General features: G+C 39.9%; 1 protein-coding gene across 1 annotated transcript in view; it reads left to right on the forward strand.

Moving 5' to 3' along the window:
• Positions 1-21,287, forward strand: part of DIAPH2 (diaphanous related formin 2) — a 908,304-nt gene that overhangs the window by 713,383 nt on the left and 173,634 nt on the right. The window contains exon 25 of the mRNA XM_065411177.1: positions 16,510-16,645. Coding sequence (XP_065267249.1) covers positions 16,510-16,645 — 136 coding nt within the window. The remainder of the gene's footprint in view (positions 1-16,509; positions 16,646-21,287) is intronic.

The following is a 21,287-nucleotide window of genomic DNA, read 5'->3' on the forward strand; positions in this document are numbered from 1 at the left end:
CTGCTGTGAACAGAGTACTGACTCAGGGCTTCCTACCTAGCACTCTGTTACAGTTAGGAAGAAACGTCCCGATGTTTAAGTTATTACATGATTGTCCACCTAGTGGTTTTTTCTCCCTTTCCGCTACACTATCTTTCTCTGTCAGAAACAGGATACTGAAGTAAATAGACTTCTGATCTTTGGTATAGCCAGTTTTGTGTTGCTGTGTTCTGGTTCACAGACACTGATAACTCCCTTCCAATTTTACACTATTCCAGGGTTTCATGGCTCATTTAGTAAATTTCCAAGCTGGCTAAACAAATAGCCCACCAGGATGTTCTTAAGGGTGGAGTGAAAAGAGAAGTAAAAAATATGTTCTAAATGCCCCCTGTGAACATCCCATATAAATATTCAGGGATTCACTTCAACATAATTTATACAAGAATAACGCAACTAAAGTCAAGTTACTTTAATGTTACCAAGATATTTAATCTCACTGGCTAACTCATGTTGTTTTCTTCAGAGAAGTGTAAAGTGAATGGTTTCAATGAGTACTTAAAAAAGAATAATTAGATTGTTTGTTAGTTTTTGAATGAAAAATAGCCACAGACCCTTGTTTGCTATTTTAAGCAGGTTATGGTTACTTTGGGTCAGAAGTAGATATACATATTTTTTCTTCTCTAATTGTTATCTTCATCAAAAGTTAAACATATATTGCAGAGAACAGAAAAATAATATTTAATAATAGGAACTTAGAATAAAACTAGTTTAAATAAGACACGTGCTTCAATTAGTTTTAATAAGACATAAGCTTCCACAGCGAATTAAAAAAGGGCCTAAATGGATAAATTAATCTTTAACAACATTTTAGGGATGTTGCTTTTTTTGTCTCATCTAAAAATGAAATGTGTCCAAAAAATGACTACTTTTCCTAGTCGGATTTGTTCTAGGTTTTCAGAAATTATGACGATACACGACAAGATATTAGAGTTTTTTTAAATCCAAAACAGTCAATGTTAGGCCAAAAACTAACTTTCATTGTCGTGATCAAAGCATATCAGTGACTGGAAAATAAGAGAAAATTCCCTTGAGTCTTGCAGTTCATCTTCACATATGATTTTTCAGCAAAATGTTCCCTATAAATAAGTTATTATTGCATTATCCCTTAGCATCAGGAAGAAAGGAAGTTATAAGGGAGGCGATGTGGGATGGTGCAGTGGCTGACCTTTCTCAGTTGCTTTGTGAGCAGCTACAGATATTGATTACTATCAAAATGTTTTCCGTGCTCTCGGACAGAAGGACGTAGTGCTCTGGAAAAGGGCACTTAGCCCAACAAGCCTGCCTTGTTTGTTTCTTTGTTTTTCTCTTCTCCTGATTTACAACTTTATTTTTCAATCACTTGTCCTCCTCCACATACCAAGTTGCCATTAAAATTTCTAATTGTTTCTCTTACATAGTTTTTACCACTACATGATTAGCTTTGTGCTTGAAAGGTGGTGTTATTTTGGTACTGTTATGTTATGATTATAACAGTAGAAAATACACTGTATAGTTAGTCCCTTGACCGACGGCCCTTATGACTACTTTAAATCTGGAAGGCTGTCAACCATATGACTGCAACTAGTCAAATACAACTGACAGCAATCCTGCCTAGTAATCTAGTCAACTGTTCCCCACAGGTCATGATGGTACACGGAGCTATTATGGTTCCATCTAGAGATGCAGGAACTAGAAAGAGAACCGTCCATTATTCTGATTACAAAAGCTATGTCTGCAACTCCTTCTCCTTATCTTTTTTTTTTTCTCTTCTTGCTGGAAGCATAGAGCAGGCGGGTCAGTCCCTTTACCATGCCTTCCCTTCTGATTCTTCTGCATGGAAGAAGGAAGAAAATACTAAATTAAGGAGGAGGCAAAATAGCCTTTACCTCAGGATACTCAGGACCACCCTCCCATCCCTGCATCCTTTTTGGTCTCTTCTTCGCTTGCAGTCTCTCTTGGATTAGACTGATTCCCCGTCCTCACAATGGCTGTGTCAGCAATTCTACGTAAACAGGACTAAATGATTAGAGAGTAGTTCTGTTGAGTAAGAAGGTGCCATTTTCACAGAGATGTTTTACAGAAGAGACATTAATTTCTAGTACTATTGATTTAGTCTTTTCTCTAATGAAGGTAAACTCAATCTCCTTTATTCTTGGTTTATAACAGAACCATAGATCAGGGTAAGTACCCTTGGCCAGGTGCACTGCCTTTTATGCTCTGTTTAGTGCAGCCTGGGACATTTAATGAATTTTAATAGTAATTCAGGTTGTTAAGTAAGATACCATTTTACTCCATTCAACTATGGATCCATACTTTAGCCAACCAAATTCTTATCAAATGCTCTGTGATATTGTCTTGGACATGCAGGAAGAAACACAAGATGCAGAGAACATGGTTTAATTAGGCTACACCTTGATTAACTTGACTTATCTGGGAACTACCAGCAACAATTCATACAGTGCAGGTCATGATTCCTTTCTTAATTGTTTCCACTTGGTAGAGAGCTGCCATTAGCTCCCCATTCCTCCAAACCTAGTCCCCGGCCATTGCTGGGACTCTTCCATCCTCCCTTCTTATGAAGGTTAAGAGGTTGAGGAAGGGGGGTTGTCTCCTCGCTGTGCCAAATATTAAGAGCCCCAACCCCACTCCCCAGCTTCTTTAGGGGATGCCTTTCCCTAAGTCTACCTTGAATTCTGCTTTATCAGGGAACTGGACGCTGATGTGTGGAACAAGTACCTGCATGGGACACCTGACACCTGCTCAGTCACGGCAATTTGAACCTAACCTCCTGACCTACCTCTCTGGGTCCCTGAGCTGCTGTGGAAAAGGCAAAAAAAAACCCACCTCATCGTTGCAACTTTGGTGCGGAGGGAAAAATTCCTTCCCAGTTCTCAAAAAGGTCACTAGCGCAATGCCAATAGCACAGATGACAAAAATCCCAGGCTGTACTAATCCCATGGATGGAAAGATGGAAGCTGTAAATTCAGGCATGAGAGGGGGCTCAGACTGGAGGAACAGGGCTTATGTGACCTACCCCAGAGGCACAGGAACCAGTAGCTTGCAGTGGCCCAACAAGCACTCAGCTGATGCCTTCCCCTGCTTCCTGCCACCTCCTCTCAACCCGTGAGGAAGGGGAGGAAAGAACCACAACCCTTTTTTTCCCATCATTTCAGGCAAAGTCACCCCTTTGAGGTTGCACGGTTGCATTCTGAATACCTAACATTCATTTTGTTTTAATTTGTTTTTCTTGGCAGTTCCTTAAAGAATTCCAGTAAATTAGTTAAGCAAAACTCTTCTCTTACAAAGATGTCATGGCTGTTTTCAATCAAATTAACTCTTAAGGTATTCCTTCAGAAACCCACAAAACTGTATTAGATCTTATTTACCTAGGCATTTAGAAAAGGACTCACAAAATAAGGAGGGTGACTCACAAGGCTTATGATCTATCTGCAGGCTCTGCCTTTTATGCAGATACATTTACAAGCACACATTGACAGGTCTAAAACTAATATTTGAAAACAGAATGTCAACCAGAAAAAAAGTTGGACTGAATTGGAAAAGGTGATCACAGGCATTTAATGGCCTGGCTGTCACAAGTTACAGATAAGCTTTTTTCTTATTCTTTTTCCACATGAGCAAATAATGTCTGGTAGTCTGTGTCTCAACAATAATTCTGCTTTCCTGAACCCAAGTATCCCTGCTTGTGCTTGAGTAAGAGATAAAGTCTTTAAATTAGATTGTGAAGACATGAAGCACAGTTTATAGTCCGAAGTGAGTAAACATTTAAGCAGATATGGGCAGTTTACCAATTGGCAGTGTAGATGGATGGTTTCCTGTAAAAGAAAAAAACAAACTCAGCTGTAGTTTTGTATCAACAATGACCATTGATTGTCAATCAGTCAGCATATGGAGGATGCACTTTAAGGATACTCAGTGGTACAAAAGCTGTTCTTTGTGCTCCAGCAAAATGTAAAGCGTGATTAACTGTTAATGAATTGACAGCCACACACATATCCCAAGTGTTCCCAGATTTCATAAAGTTGTCTCTTGTCCACTTTGAAATGGAGGAAACTGAGCATTTGTTTTATTTCCTTCACAAGAAAAATGTTTTTCACCATGGTAGTTTTCAGTATGTTTTAGTACAAATGCCATTTCAGTTAACCTTGTCATCCTTCCTTCCAGTTTGTTGCATTTACTTGCCATACATGGCTTCAAATGAAATTGCAATCTGTTCAGCACAGAGACCATTTCTTCCTGGGTTATTGTACCGGGCCCTCTATGAATGGGTACAATTCTCAGTGGGTCCTTAATAATAATAATAATAATAATTAATAATAAATGATGGTCTGTGTTTGTGCATTGTCTAGCACAATGGAGTCCTGATCTATGACTGGTGATCCTAGGTGTGATGGTAATACTACCACAGCTACTAACAGATTCATAGATTATAAAGCCTGAAGGGACTACGTGATAATCTAGTCTGACCTCCTACACAATACAGACCATAGAACTTCCATGAATTTATTCTTGTTTACATTGGAGCATATTTATTTTAGAAAAACATCCAATCTTAACCTTAAAATTGTCAATGATGGAAAGGCTACCACAGCCGTTGGTAAATTGTTCCAATGATTAATTAACCTCATTAATTAACCATTTCCAGTCAGATTTATCATTCTTCAACACCGAGCCACCACATTTTGTCATACCTGTCTTAACCTAGACAGGTATGCTAGATTGAAGAGTCCATTTTGGTTCCCCATGTAGGAACTTATAACATGTTCTCAAGTCACCCCTTTACCTTAGTAAACAAAGTTGACCAAGCTGAAGTCTTATTCAATGTCTTGAATGCCTGGCGAATTGAATAAATAAATTGAGACCAAACTGAGATGTAGAGATCTGCCCACCAGCTTATTATGGTATGGTTAAATATCCGTATTCAGAATGCTTAGAAAGTAACGGGTCAATGGAGTAGTCTGAAAGATGCCTGTATAAGGGTTGCAGAAAGGTATGGAAAAATAAACAGTAGAATAATCAGGAACACAAAAAAGTTTTTCACCAAAATTTCCCAATGCAAGAAATTAAATCAGAAAAGTTACTCTTATTGTTGGAAAATAGTGTGCCGCAAAAATTCCAATGTGTTTGTAAACTCCTTAAATCCCCTTGTTAGTGAATCTTGTCTAGCTTATCAAAATTTATGTTAAAATCTCCCAATGACAATCTTAAATAGAGGAATCAGGAGGAAGCTAGAAAACTTCTTTATAAATAAAGAAATAGTACCTGTGGGAAGTGCAGGGACAGTAAACTATTAATATAGTTGGGGGAAAATGTGATTATTCCTATTATATAAGCATCATCTGGACCAAATCCAGGTCATATTTAGGATATCATCAGAGGATGGGTGGCTTTTCTCTTAGAGAGATCCCAGTGATGTGGTGATTACTGCCCTGAGGCCACAGGTGCAGTGGATGGTTAAGACAGGATCCATAAATTTGAGGCTTTGTCTACACTGCCTTGTTTTTAGCGACACGGCTGAGCTGCTAAAAGGGGTGCAGTGTAGCTGCTGTTTGTTGGCAGGAAAAAGGTCTCCTGCCAACAAAAAACTTCCACCCTGCACAAGCAGCAGCAGCTTTGTCGACAGGAGATTGCTCCTGCCAACAATGCGCTGTTCATAGCGGCGCTTTTCATCAGTAAAACTTTTGTCATTCGGGGAGGTGTTTAACACCCCTGAACAACAAAAATTTTGCTGACAAAGTTCCAAATTTTTGCTGACAAAGCCTTAGGCTAAGAAGGACTCATTCAACATAAAATTTGGATCCAAAGATCTTCTGAATGGGATCCCATTATCAGCCAGTATGAGGTCTTCCCCAGGGATTCAAGTGGAGGAGCTAGTATTGGTAGGGACAAGGAGCCAGGTGGGAGTTATTTGGTGAGATTAAATCCAGCACCTATTTGGGCTTACTCTACCACTGCACATGTTTAGTAACTGGTGTGGAGCCATGTAGTAAGATGGTGTGCAGAATCATAAAATTGCTTTGTGTCTTAATATGAACCCAGCAGTAGCCACTTGGATTAATAAGTACATTGAAAGACCAATCCTGTGTTCATACTTGCGTTGCTGAGTACCTAGATCCTTTCTACACTTAAGTACATGAATTACTAAAAGAACATGGAGCTAAAAGGTGATAAAGATTTTAACACAGCTGATCATAACTGAAATACAATGGAAAATTAATCCGACCAATGTTATACTACATTGAAAAAATCATAATGAAATTATAAAATGGAACATTGCCCATCTCCACACCAGTTCCTTCAGACCTTCTATCAATTCTCTTATGAATGGAGGCTGCTGTATCATCCTTTCCTCTTTACTTTCTGCAGCTTTATATAGGCATTAATTAACTTACATCAATCCTGCACAATCTTCTTTGCAACTCTTGGCAGTTCTCGCTTTCTCCATTGACTCTCCTGAAGGTTTTTTAACGGAGAACTTTCTTCCTGGGAGTCATTTTTAATGCACAGTATCAAGGTCAGGGTGTGCCAAGGTTTCTGAGTCTTTGCACTTGAGCTGCTCACTCTAGACAGTGATTGTACAGTATTATTCTACCTTGATTTTAAATGAATACAGTGCTGGAAAGCTCTGTTAAGTTCTCTCTGCACACGCAGAGTAGACATGCAACAATCAAAGCTTTTGTGTACTGCTCTACCAGTGAGCCTCCACCCTGACCCAGAAAGACCACTTTCTGGGATGAGAGAGTAGTTCAGTTGCTATGGTACTTTCAGTCTGTGCTGAGATTTTATGCTATGGATCTCTGTCCAGTAGAATCTAAACTAAGACCACCAATTCATTTAATTGACATCAGAGAATAGCTACTTTTGATCACTACATTCATAAGCCAGATTTAAAACAACAACCTGAATGGCTCTGTATTCCTTTATTTTTCTCCAATTTTTATTTTTGTTTTACTTTTATTCACCTGGCTTGATCATTGCGGCTGTGTATTGTATTGTGACAATAAACTAAATAAATGAAATTAAAACAACTAATGGCTAATTAGAAAACTGCATGAAGGTTACGTATCTTTAGCTTAAAGTGGAAAAGAACTAAAAATCTGTGTGTAGCCAGTTTGCTATCATTTGGCTTTTAATGATAAGTGTACATTTTGTTGAAGTGTAACTACTCATTTCAAATCTTTTGTTAATTATCTGTATGAGGGCTTTCAGTGTCAATTATGAGGTCAAGATTTTGATTTAAAATATTTGGGTGGAAGTAGCAATTAAGGCTGCAGTCCAAAATCTATTCTCCTAAAATCTATGTAGTAAAGGTAGTTTTTTCAGATGTACAGCACATAAATGTATTATACAAAGTTAAAGGACAGACAGCATGGTTGGATTTTTGTTACTAGCTCTGATCTTTATCCACTCTCATCTCATTGAAGACCACTGTTGCATTAGTCTACTGCAGTGTTTCCCAAACTTGGGACGCCGCTTGTGTAGGGAAAGCCCCTGGCAGGCCGGGCCGGTTTGTTTGCTGATCGCGGCTCCCACTGGCCGCAGAGCTGCTGGAAGCGGCGGCCAGTATGTCCCTTGGCCTGCGCCGCTTCCAGCAGCTCCCATTGGCCTGGAGCAATGAATCGTGGCCAGTGGGAGCCACAATCGGCCAAACCTGCGGACGCAGCAGGTAAACAAACCGGCCCGCCAGGGGCTTTCCCTACACAAGCGGCGTCCCAAGTTTGGGAAATACTGATCTACTAGATTGTCTTCTTCGGCAGTTATGCTGTGGTGTTGATAAGATGATTAGCAAAGCCCATCTCCCCACTGAATATACCACAGTAGCGGTGTTTGCCAGGAGTCATAATCTCTAACGACATCCCTCAGAAGTGCCATATCAGACATGATGCCTCTGATGCATGAACCACAAGATTGAATCACATGAGTGCTATCATGATTTTTACCCTTCTTATTGTTTCAAATTCACCCACTGGGAAGCACAAGGTTTGCCTGCTATATTTTATACTACTGTGGTTCGTCATGTTGCAGGGTTCCTTTCCTTTGGTATTGTGATAACATTTTATTTGAATTTGTCATTTATCCCAAAGAGGTAATGGAATACTCAGATATATAATGAAAAAAAAGAACATATTTTATATGGCGACACTTAAGTGAACAACCTGCTGGACTTAAAACATCTTTGCATTCCTGTAGTTTATAGATTAATTTCCAGTTAATCAAAGTTCACCATTCTAATGAGCTGTGACGAGAGAGACTTTTTTTCTTACAACATCAGGTTGCGTTTTTTGCAGTTGTAAGGCAAATTTAAAGGAAGGCCTTAGGGATCATAGCCAGCCTTCATTATCAGTGCATGACCGCTTTGTAACTAACTGCAACTTTAATATCCAAGGAGATTTGCACACTACAATCTGTTTCTTTTTTTTGTTCTTCTTTTTAATAATTGATCTTTGTGATGCTATTCACAACTGTGTTAGTGTGCAAAGATCTGTTTGTCTGTCAAACCTCAAGATATGTACAGCATGTAAGAGATGCATTAATTTTTTATTTGGTTCTTAAGGAAACTGAGCAGTAAGCTGGCTGTGCTGAACCAAAGAGGCTTACTTCAGTGAATCCTAATAAACACAAGGGGGAACAGGTACTCACATTTTGCTTCAAATAGCTCTCTAAACAACATACAGTTTTCCTCGATGAATCTATTTCTCTGCCAGGAGAGAGTCATTTGTACAAATAAGCTCAAATGAACTTTTCATTTGATCTTCAATGCGGTGGCGAGGAAAAAAAAATATTAATCTGAAAGCTGTCTGGTTCTCTACACCAACAAATATACTTAGGATTGTGTTTGTGCATTATATTTAGTCCACCAAATAGCTCATAATTAAGGTTTTAGCTAAGTTCAAGAGGGTCATTTGTTTATAATATTTATACTTTACTGGAAATCTGAAATTATTGTTCCCATCTGCACTTTTCCTTCCCCAAATATTTTGCCAGATTATAGAGAATTAAAAATACGTAGAGAATTAAATATGTTTTCCATCTTTTTTTAATGTCACATTTATCCTGATCATTAAATAGACTGTTTCTCATAATCTCTGATATAACAAAGATATAGGATTAATATGCCTGGGGAAATAAGTACAGCATTCTTCGTGAGCACTTTATATAAAAAAGTGATATCATTTTCCCTCTAAGTGCTTTTTTCCTTTTTCAATCCTTTAGTCCCTGCTATGGTAGCATCTCATTGTTTTCTAAATGACACAAATATTTTAGCCCCAACAACATTGAAGAGTAAACCTTTGTATGCATTCATGATTCTTTCTGCATGAAAAAGCATTTCCTAACATCTGCTCAAAAGTTGTTTTTTCTTTGATTTTCACTTATACCCCTTTGTCCTAGCATCCTGGGTAAAAAGTGGAAACTTCATTTAAAGATTTTTATGCACTTTAATCAAATCCGCTTTTAACATAATCCCAAAGAAGACAACTGCCACATGAAACATGATCACTCAGCCCGTCTCTTATACCTACCACTTTCCTCTGTAAAATGTAATCCTTATTTTTCTTTTGTATTACAGTGATCATTTTTACAAAGAAAAGTGGATGACAAAACCTCCTTGTAGAACAAAATAATTCTGAACCTTTTCATTAAAGACCGAAAATGTATCTCTTTGAATTAAAGTACAATTCATATGGTATATTGGTGTGAGATTTTATATTTATTTACAGATATTTTGAGAGGGAAATATTATATGAGTGCTGTTACAAATGTGCTGCAGGTACCCACAGCAAGACTTTTATTCGTAACTCTGAATTTTCTTTTGTTTTGCAACATTTAAATGTGACGTGACTATTAACTTAATACGTAGTGTTTTGTGTTTTAAGAGCAATGCATAGTTATGTAGTACAACTGGCAATTGGTGGTATATGGTTTGAGTTCTTATGGACCTATATTGTAGTAACACAAATTTTCTCTTTTTAAAAAGCAGTTTCTAAGTATAAAACATTGCCAGTATTGAAGCAGTGTTTCACTTCTGGGTAATTAGGTAACCTGACCTACAATCTGCCCAGAAAAGGGCGTGGCTGGTGTTCAATACCCCAAAAAAATGATAACCTGAAATTGCACCATGGTGTGTCATAAGCAAAGAGCTTTAGCGCAGTCGTCTGAAGGAGAATGTAAACAGAATAAAGGCCAGCAGAAGAAAGGAGAAATGAAAAAGTGTGAAGATTTAAAAGTTTTAAAATCTGTTTTCGCCCTTTTATTGTTTCTTTCTCTAGCTGATCTCCTTGTCGTCCTCAGCCGGGAAGAAATCTTTGCCATATCCATGCAATTTTTATCACTGAACTCTAAAAGGCAAATTTTGCAGGTGAAAATTGACTCTTCAGTTTTCAAAGCCTGTGAACTTCTTCCAATGTCTTGCAGAAGCCCAAATATGGGGTGGCCAGATGAGAAAGATTTGTCCTTTAAACGAGTGGTTCTCAAACTGGGGCCGCCACTTGTTCAGGGAAAGCCCCTGGCGGGCCGGGCCGGTTTGTTTACCTGCCGGGTCTGCAGGTTCGGCCGATCGCAGCTCCCACTGGCCGCGGTTCGCCGCTCCAGGCCAATGGGGGCTGCGGGAAGCGGTGCGGGACAAGGGATTTGCTGGCTGCCGTTTCCCGCAGCCCCCATCGGCCTGGAGCGGCGAACCGTGGCCGGTGGGAGCCGCGATCAGCCAAACCTGCAGATGCGGCAGGTAAACAAACCGGCTCGGCTCGGCCCACTAGGGGCTTTCCCTGAACAAGCGGCGGCCCCAGTTTGAGAACCACTGCTTTAAACAAAGTCTATTTATACTACAACTGATACCATTTTCTCCTGAGCTGAGGTATGTAAGATTCTAACTCAATCTCGGGCACAGGAGAATCCCTCTAACAGTGAACTACCGAAAGGGCAGGTACTAGACATAGTGGAAGTTTGAGGTCCCCAGAAAGAATTTTTCCCTTTATTAACTTTCCCCAGGCCAGCATCTGTCATAGCTATTCTGCCAGATGGGAAGATGCCACTAACACACAATTTTGCCATTTTCACAATGGCGATTTTTTTCAAAATGAACACAGAAAAATGTAAAAAAAAAATGTATAGGACTCCCTTTCTCACCTACCTATGGTTAAGCTCTTGGCATGCAGAGTTTTCTGCAGATGAATCATAAGCAGAATGCATGTGTTTTATGTATAGCTGGCAAAGGTTCATTTAAAGTTAGCCAGAAAGATGGACAGACACACAAGTAAGTGTGTGTGTGTGTGTGTGTGTGTGTGTGTGTGTGTGTGTGCGCGCGTGCATGCGTGCAGTGTTGGTCCAAGGAGACTAGATAGACAAGGTGAGGTAATATCTTTTGTTGGACCAACTTCTGTTAGTGAAAGAGACATGTTTTGAAGCTTACAGAGCTCTTCCTTGGGTCTGGGAATGGTACTCAGTGTCACAGCGAAATGCAAGGTGGAACAGAAAAGGAGTTAACAGATGTTGCGAGACCATTCAACGTGAAATGAGTGATTAAAATCTCTACAGTCATAGGACAAGGAGGTTGAGTGGGTTACAGATTATTGTAATGAGCTGTAAATCTAGTGTCTTAATTAAGTCCATGATTTTTGGTGTCTAGCAGAGTTTTGGAATTTAATTTCCCAGGCTCATCTTTTGATGATGTTGTGCATATATCCTTTGAGCATGAGAACTGAGAGGACAGATATGGAGTGATCGTTTTCTGAAAAGTTTTTGCCCACAGATAATAGGGGTGGTTTTATCTTGTATTATTTTTCTGTGTAAGAGTTCATTCGAGAGCATAACGATTCTTGTTTCATCCACATAGTTGTTGTTGGGGCATTTAGTGCACTGGATGAAGTACATCACATTGTGGCTAGTAGTAGTAGTAGGTGTTTTTTCTGGATTGTATTTTGCTGACTCTAGATAGAACCAGCAGCAGGAATGATAATATACATGTATCTGTTATGTCACTTGAGTAAACTAAAAGAAACTATGAAAAAGTAGTGGTCATGGCCGACCAGGAGCTAGTAGCTTATGGCAGCTTGGGAGGCAAGTATTCACCAAGACATGGAACACATATTGGAAATAAGAGAAAAGTGTAAAAAATTGAAATGAAAAGGTTGATGAGGAAGATTATTGTTCAGTGCAAAAATGAAGTTTTTTGGTAGTGGGCTTTGATGTCATAAAAAGATATTTTCTAATGGCAAAAATATGAAGTTGAGCAGTTAAAGCAGCTTGTGTAGGTACAGTGAGGATCTCCATATTAAGTCCATTTTGTAAATAAAATTAAAAAATGACAGCTATCCTTTGTGCCCTGTGCAGGACAAATAGTGATAGGCATACCTAGTAAGAAATGTACCATTATAAAGGTACAAATGGCCACACCAGCAAAAACTCAACCAACCTACTTCTTTTGCTCATTTATAAAATGGCAAGTTTGAGATGTGGGGTTTACTGAATACACTCTTACCAAAGTTTTCGAATTTGTGTCCTAGAATAAGGTGCTTGATGAAATCTTGGTCGCATCAAAGTCTGTTCTACCATTGACTTCAGTGGGCCAGGATTTCATTCCTAAACTGTCTGTAGGTCAGGGCCGGCTCCAGGCACCAGGCACCCAAGCACATGCTTGGGGCGGCACCTGGTAAGGGGCGGCGGGGGGGAGCGTGGCGCGGTATTCCGCGGGGGGGGGGGGCGCTCCGGCGGCGCGGCGCTCGGCGGGGGGGTACGGGCGGCACTCTGGGGGGAGTTCCGACGGGGGCGGGCTCCGGCGGCGCAGTGCTGGGGGGGGGGGGGTTCCGGCGGCGCTCGGCACGGGGGCGGGCTCCGGCGCGCGGCGCTGGGCGGGGGGGAGCGGCGCGGGGCTCGGCGCTGGGGGGGGGGGGTTCTGGCGGCGCTCGGCGGGGGGGGCGGGCTCCGGCGCTCGGCGGGGGAGGCGGCGCTCGGTGGGGGGGCTCGGGGGCGGCGCTTTTTTTTGCTGCTTGGGGCAACAAAAAAGCTAGAGCCGGCCCTGCTGTAGGTACCTAAATAGGCTGACTGGTTTTCAGAAGTTCTGAGCGTGTGCAATTCTCACTGACCTTAAATGTCTAAATATGGATTTAGGGAACTAGCTTGTGTCCCCTTAGTTTGAAAATATTGTCGTCAGTGCATATTCACATATATAAACACAAGTATAGTCAATTTTGTGTTTTCAGGAATACTAATGGAAAGAGGTGATGTTCCAAAAACTCAGATGAATATGTATTTGTGCAGTTATTCACACTCAAAGGTGTCATGAAAACAAGTGTAAATGTGTTCTTGCAAATGTTCGTGCCACAAGTGACTTGCTTCAGACATCCTCCTGCCTGTAAAATTAGTTATACAATGGTGAGTAAGCACACATTGTTAATTATATATCATAAATACTCATGAAACAATGTTGGTAACATGTATTTGGAGGGCACATGATATATTCACATAAAACATTGATTACGGTAAATAATCTCAAATAATAACTTAGTCAAAAAAGAGATTAAATTTGCTGAATAAATGTTGTGTTTCAAATAGTTTACCCAGCTCTGTTTAAAATATTCACCTAAAGAACTGATTAAGAAAAATAAGCAATAATTCTAAAATTCTAAGGTAGATGCCACACAATTATTTGAGAGGATAACAGGCCCAAAAGCAAGAGGGCAATGAACTGAAGCTAAGAGAGGATCAGGAACTTGAGTATTTCCAGGAGAAACTGCTTTATAAAACATATAACTTAATAAGTAGACCAGGTTCCCAGGACCAGTAATAACAAATGAACACATTCAAAACAGTGAAAGTATTGAAACAAAATAAAATATTAGAGGCTTCAAATATTAGAAGCCAGGTGGATTGACTTTGATTAGTCACATTTCCTATTTTCTCATCCTGATATAGGTTTTGGTTTCATCTCGGTGCTGTTCGTTCTTTTTCCTTCAGGATGGCTCATTCTCTACCATGAGTGACCCTCATCTTGTCTGCTCAGTTTTCAACAAAGACAATTCTGGGTAGCCAATGTATTTTATCAGATGATGGGCCTGATACTGCAGTCTTCATTCACACAGAACGCCTTTTCACTTCAATTGGGATTTTTGTCTGAAGGAAGGATCAGGCCAAACGTACATTTTCAGATACATCTTTTTCAGATTGCTTTCTAGGTTATGCCTTCCTACTATAAAACATTATGGAGTGTTCCTCAACGTAATCACAGTATGTCAATGGCTGCTGGGCTACTAGTTTGTTAATCTGTGACATTTTTTTTTTCTTAAGGTTATGGGGATTTGCTTTCATTGCAGTTTGTGAAGTTGCAATTAAATGAAGTCTCTGCTGGTTGTGATCAAATGTGCAGAGACAGAACTGGCCAAAAAAAGAACGGATAAAATATTGTTTTCTTCTTTTTTTTCTTTCTCTCAAAATATTGTTGCTTTTTAACAGTGTACTTGGTGCAGTAAATACCATTCTTAAGGTCTAATTTTCAGAGGTGCTCTGAACTTTGAATTCCCTTGACATCGGTGGGAGCTGTAGGTGCCTAGCACCTCTGGGGAAAAAACAGGTCATTTGCCACTAAATAGGGTGCCATATAGGGTAGGTTCTTTCAGGGTATGTCTACACAGGGATAAAAGACCCACAACACGGCCATGGCTGGCCTGGGTCAGCTGATTGGGGTTTTCAGGGCTCTGGCTACAGGGCTGAAAATTGCTGTGTAAACATCTGGGCTCAGAATGGAGCCAGAGTCATGGGACCCTTGACGGTCCCAGACCTCAGGGTCCAGCCCAAGCCCATGCATCTATACTATTTTCAGCCCAGCAAGCCTGAGTCAATGGACCCGGGCCTGCCACGGGTTTTCTTTTTTTATCCCTGTGTAGACACACCAGAATAGCCCAGTGGCTAGCGCACTTTACTACAATGTGAGAGACCCAAATTCAAATTTCTTTGCCATAGCAGGTGGAGGGGGGAATTGCACCTGGGGCTCCCACATTCTAGGTGAGTGCCCTAACCACTGAGCTAAAAATTGTAAGGAGGCTACCAACCTCATCACCACCACAACCTTCTCCTCCTTATCAGGAGGTTTTGTGACTCCAGCCCAAAATACCACAATTATTTTGATTTAATATTTTCAAAACATTTTGATTTTTTGCTTCAGTTGAGATTATTCGACATAAATTTATAAATAATTTTGTATTGACCAAAACTGCAATTTCTAGCAGATAAACTATTCACCAAAAATATTTAGCCCAGCTCTAACCATAATAAAGATGTGTCTTCACGAGGTCCTTAAATGTGAAGAAAGTAAGGGTGTTCGGTTGAGCCTAAAAAGTCCCGGTTATTCCATGTGTAAGGGGCAGCAGGGAACAACGCACTGAGATTTTTGAGTGAGCAGCTGACAAGTGGGTGAAAGGTTGCCAACATTCGGAGAACCCAGAATTTAATTTGGGTAGATGTGCAGAGGTAGGCAAAAATCATGCTGGGCTCTTTTTACTTTAAATATGTTTCTTCTTCTTTGTAGATTTGAGTTACGTCATTTGCGTGATTTGGGCAGACATAGAGGCTGAAATTTTTAGAATTTAAGAAATTCAGACAGATAGCTTCCCTTAGTGTCAATGCAGGATGTATATCTAAATCACCTAGACTGCTCTGAAAATCTCAACCAGAACATTTTAGAAAGTGTAAATTAAACGGCAGTAGAAACCAACAGAACTGTAGTAACTTGTATTTAAAGTGCCTTCACACTGTGGACTTGCCTTTCTTCCAGTTTGCCACTTGCCATCCTCAAGGTTTCTCTCTGAGACAGTCTGATGTAGGTCCATTATCTTGCCTACATAAGCCCAGGGGGTTGCTATAGAATCATTTCATGCATTTCCATCTCCCCATAGGTGTTATCTGCTGTTCTAGTTGTGAAGAACTATTTTAGTATTTCTGATCATCTTCTCTATCTCTCTCAAACCTATTAGTATTTCATGTTGCACTCTCTCCAAGGTTTGTATGGATTGCTACATGTTCGGGATCATTAGGTACTAACTCTTTTTTCTTTTCCCTTATTGGATACATGATAAAATAGTAGATTAACACCTGGTCTAGTAAGCACTATGTATTTCAAAACCTCACTTTTAAGTGTATCTAATCTAGGTAGAAATCTGCTTCACTTGTGCAAAATATCCTTCAGTAATTCTTTAACACAGATGATTCTTTAATTTCCCACCTCCCCAAGCTGTAATGTTTTGGTTTCATTTGTACCTGATTTTTTTTTTTTTCTTATAGAAAAAGAAACAAGAGGTTTTGACTAAATAAAGTTATTCACTCAATGCTATCAAAAGCACATGAATCTCTCTTCAGGAAGCAAAAGTGTAGCCCCAGTATGGGCGAAGTCTATACACAGCCATTTTTTTAAAATTAAATTAGAAGTTCCCCAATTTACAGTGCATAAATAATGGAAAAATCCTATTTTCAACATTTCTCATGCAGGAGGCACTGAAGGAAAACAACAAGAGGAGAGAAATGGAGGAGAAGACCAAGAGAGCCAAGCTGGCAAAAGAGAAAGCTGAACGAGAGAGACTAGAGCGGCAGCAGAAGAAGAAGCAGCTGATTGATATGAACAAAGGTAAGGCAACATTTTCAGTAGAGGAATTTGTAAACAGAATAAAAGATATTCTAGTTAAGACTCCTCCAGGTTAGTATGAAAAGTCCTTAATTGCTATGTTGAAAGTGCAGAAACCAAGTAAACTTTTCTAGTGTCAATTTTCTACTTTGGTTTGGCGTACCTGATTTTCATGTTATTCTGCATCTGTCATTCACTATATGCAATGTCTCTTCCAAGGCATTTTGTGGTAAATTATTGGCTTGTTTTCATTTGTTGCAGTTAATTGATTTCTTTTTATATGGATTTCCTCCCAAGAAAAAGTTTTACTTGATTTGTTGTTAATTTTATTATGTAAACATCTCTATAATCAAGATATTGTGTGAATTAACGTGTTTCTTTTTGAGCTTAGAGGCTCCATATTATAAATGGATGTTCTCCCAACAGTACTATTATGAGCTGAAAAATCTGGTTCAGCTGTGAGCCTAAATACAGAGTGACATTTCAGCATGATAAAAAGTAATGTGTTGAGCTTACTGGTTAGCTAGAATGACATTATGTAGTTCTTGAGGGCATTCTATGAGAGAGCCCCAGAGGGAGAGGAAGGAGGAATCAATTGGCTCCTAATATCTATTTTTTGCAAAGTTTCAGAAGACTGCAAAATGCAGGCTTTACTTTCCATCCCTTTGGACTCCATAACTGAGGGAAGACACAAATATGAATTAGATTGAACAAGAGATTACTTTAGACTTCAGTTGCTGTTCTCCTTCTGTGATCATTTTTGTGCTGTTGTGAGACTGAACTAATCCTTCTCAATCATAAAACATATAAAAATGCTCAGTATGTGACTACAACTTCTCTTTTCAACCCAGTGAACAAATCTGACAGGTTCACTTCTAGCAAAATAATAGATTTCTTTTCTTTGACAAACCTTATGTAAGGTGCCAAGATATATAAGTTTTGTACCAGAATGATGTTACAATAAACCTTATAATTAGCGTGAATTGAGGTAGCACTAAACTGGAGATCAATCAATTAGGAAGAAGTGTTTGAAATAAAAACATTATATTTTAAGTGAGTATATACAGTATTTGTAGTGAAAGGTAGTTTATTCAGGGATGCCTTACACTTCAGAAATATTAGGACAAAATTTTCAAAAGGGATCAGTGATTTTGTGAGCCTTTATTTTTGGGTGTCCAGCTGGAGAGGCCTTTGGCCTCATTTCCGGATATGTTGAGCACCCACAGCTCTCATTGAACCACAGGGAGTTCTGAGTGCTCCTCAGTTTTGAAATCAGGCCCAAGATATCCTAGAAAATGGAGTTCCCATGGTAACTGGGACTTCCACACTATAGCAAGCCTGGAAAAAAAAAATATGGCTAAGATTTTCAAATATGACCAGTGACTTTGGGTTCCTCAATTTTTGGTGGCCCAACTTGAGACATCTTAAAATGGCCAGCATAGCAAAGGGTGGGTGCTTGGCGCTTTCTGAAAATGAGGCCACTTGAAAGTGTCTCAAACTGAGCACCCAAAAATTGAGGAACTCCAGGTTACTGGGACTTTTGAAAACTGGGACTGGCGACATAATATTGTTCTTTCTTCAAGTTTGCTACACTGTGTAAGTCCCTGTCAGTCTTTTAATATAATTAACTTGTCTAGCAATATTCTGTATGCCTTTTTGCAGTTATTTCATATCTTCTCGCTTTGTAGAAAACAGTGGTCTACCTCTCAGCGTAGATTCTTTTTGCTGCCTTTCCATTGAAATCATAATTCCAGCAGTATGTCTGTGAAATCACACGCTTAATTGCAATGTATATGGGCAATAAGGGGGGAAGGGAAATAAGGACAACTCCAGGGACAGACCAGTCAGCTTAACTTCAGTACCCAGAAAGATAATGGAGCAAATAATTAAGCAATCCATTTACAAACACCTAGAAGATAATAAGTAACCATCAGCATGGATTTGTCAAAAACAAATTGTGTAAAAACAACCTAATAGCTTTCTTTGAGAGGATAACAAGCCTTGTGTATGTGGGGGGGAAAGTGGTAGATGTGGTATATCTTGACTTTTAGTAAGGCTTTTGATACTGTTTAAGTTGGACATTAGGAAAAACTTCCCTAACTGTCAGGGTAGTTAAACACTGGAATAAATTGCCTAGGGAGGTTGTGGAATCTCCAACGTTGGAGATTTTTAAGACCAGGTTAGACAAACACCCATCACGGATGGTCTAGATCGGGGTCTCAAACGTGGGCCACATGCGGCCCGCGGAGTTATTTCCTGTGGCCCGCCATAGGCGCCGACTCCACCGGCAGCCAAGCTCCCCCCACCCCGATCGCACCGCATCCCCGCTCCTCCGCCTACCTCCCAGCGCTTCCCGCCGCCAAACAGCTGTTTGGCGGCGCTTAGGACTTTCCAGGAGGGAGGGGGAGGAGCGGGGATGCGGCGCGCTCAGGGGAGGAGGCGGAGAAGAGGCAGGGCTGGGGAAGGGGTTGGAATAGGGGCAGGGACTTTGTGGAAGGGGTTGGAATGGGGGTGGGGAAGGGGTGGGAAGTGGTGGGGCGGGGCCTCATGGACTAGACAAGGAGTCTGAGGTATGAAGTTCAGCATGTATGACTCTTTGCTGTGAGTAGTTGGGAAGAATGTTTGTTAAAAGTGGCAACGTATTTTGTATGAATAGTTACTTTAAAAAGTTCCTGCCATTACAGTTATGTTGATAGACTGTTAGTGTAGATCATCATCAGTGTAACTGATCACATAAGGAATAGTTACAGGTGTTTATATTTTATTAAAACCCCTCTTCGCATTACAGTTTTTAAAAAGTTAATACATTGACTTTTAATAGCATACTATATTACTCTTTGGTTTTTTTCATTTTTGACTATACTTTTGTATCGTTATATGAAAAGGTTTCAGTGATGCGGCCCTTGGGCCAATGTACTAGTCCTCATCTGGTCCTCGTGGTGATTTGAGTTTGAGATCCCTGGTCTAGATAATACTTAGCCCTGCCATCCGTGAGGGGACTGGACTTTTCTTTTCTTTTCTTTTCTTTTTAGGGGGAAAGGGAAATTCTTAAATAATGGTGTAAAAAAAATCAGGAAAAAACTAGGACAACCTACTTTCTGAACATGAATAAATTGATTCCTGGCTAGTTTTCCAGAACATGTTGTTGCAGTGACCTTGTTCATGAAAATGTGAAGTCATCTTACTGGAGAAATTTAATTAAATTTTCTTGTATATGTAACAAAAGCCATAAAACCATGGGTGGGAAAATTAATGCATTGTCGTTTTGACTAAAGAACAGTATACAAGCCAGATAGTTGGCTGTGTCAACCAGTTGAAATGTGATTTCAGTTTTGCACCACCATTATGGAGGTCTATGAAAGAGATTGAAAAACAAAAATAACATCCGTTTGTTTTAAAGGTTTAAAAACTGTAAGAAGAATTTGACTACATTTTTAAAAATAATTCCTCTTACTATTTTACAGAAACATGATTGACTCTAGTTTACAAATATTTGTATTTTGATTCCATATGCCCAGTTCTCTCCTGTAATTGAAACAAATTGGAATTGGGAATAAAGCACAAAGAGCCTGATCCAGCTTCTACTGAAGTTGGTGAGATACTCCCATTGACTTCAACAGGGGCTAGATCAAACTCAAAAACTCTGCCAGGCCTGACTTGTGCAGTTTCTTCTTGTGGAGGGGCTGTCAGTCTTGTGCACTAGTTGAGATGAGGCCTTTAAAACAGAGCTTGATGATCATCAAGAAAAATTTTGTAGATCCCAGGGCTTTAGTGCCAGTACTTTAATGTTGATGTCCACCTTCCCACCTGGCAGCCCTTAAGAGCTGTGTTCTATGTCTCTGCACATCCTCACTTTGAACAGTGTATGTATAGAGTGGAACCAGTATAGAAATATATTAGGGTCTTGTGGGTAATGTGCTTGTCATAACTATAAAGGGAAGGGTAACAGCTCTCCTGTGTACAGTACTATAAAATCCCTCCTGGCCAGAGACTCCAAAATCCTTTTACCTGTAAAGGGTTAAGAAGCTCGGGTAACCTGGCTGACACCTGACCCAAAGGACCAATAAGGGGACAAGATACTTTCAAATCTTGGGGGGGGGGGAGAAAGGCTTTGGTGTGCTCTTTGTTTAAGGGGTTGTTCGCTCTTGGGACTGAGAGGGACCAGACATCAATCCAGGTTCTCCCCATCTTTCTAAACAAGTCTCTCATATTTCAAACTTGTAAGTAAAAAGCCAGGCAAGGCGTCTTAGTTTTACTTTGTTTTCTCAACTTGTAAATGTACCTTTTACTAGAGTGTTTATCTTTGTTTGCTGTACTTTGAACCTAAGACAGAGGGGGGTCCTCTGAGCTCTTTAAGTTTGATTACCCTGTAAAGTTATTTTCCATACTGATTTTACAAAGATGATTTTTACCTTTTTCTTTAATTAAAAGCCTTCTTTTTAAGAACCTGATTGATTTTTCCTTGTTTTTAGATCCAAGGAGTTTGGATCTGTATTCACCAGGAGTTGGTGAAAGGAAGGAGGGGGGAAGGGTCAATTTCTCCTTGTTTTAAGATCCAAGGAGTTTGGATCTGTATTCACCAGGGAATTGGTGAAAAGTTTCTCAAAGCTTCCCAGGGAAGGGAATGGTGGCAGCGGACCAGAAC

Source organism: Emys orbicularis, chromosome 9 (genome assembly GCF_028017835.1).
Source record: "Emys orbicularis isolate rEmyOrb1 chromosome 9, rEmyOrb1.hap1, whole genome shotgun sequence".
NCBI lineage: Eukaryota > Metazoa > Chordata > Testudines > Emydidae > Emys > Emys orbicularis.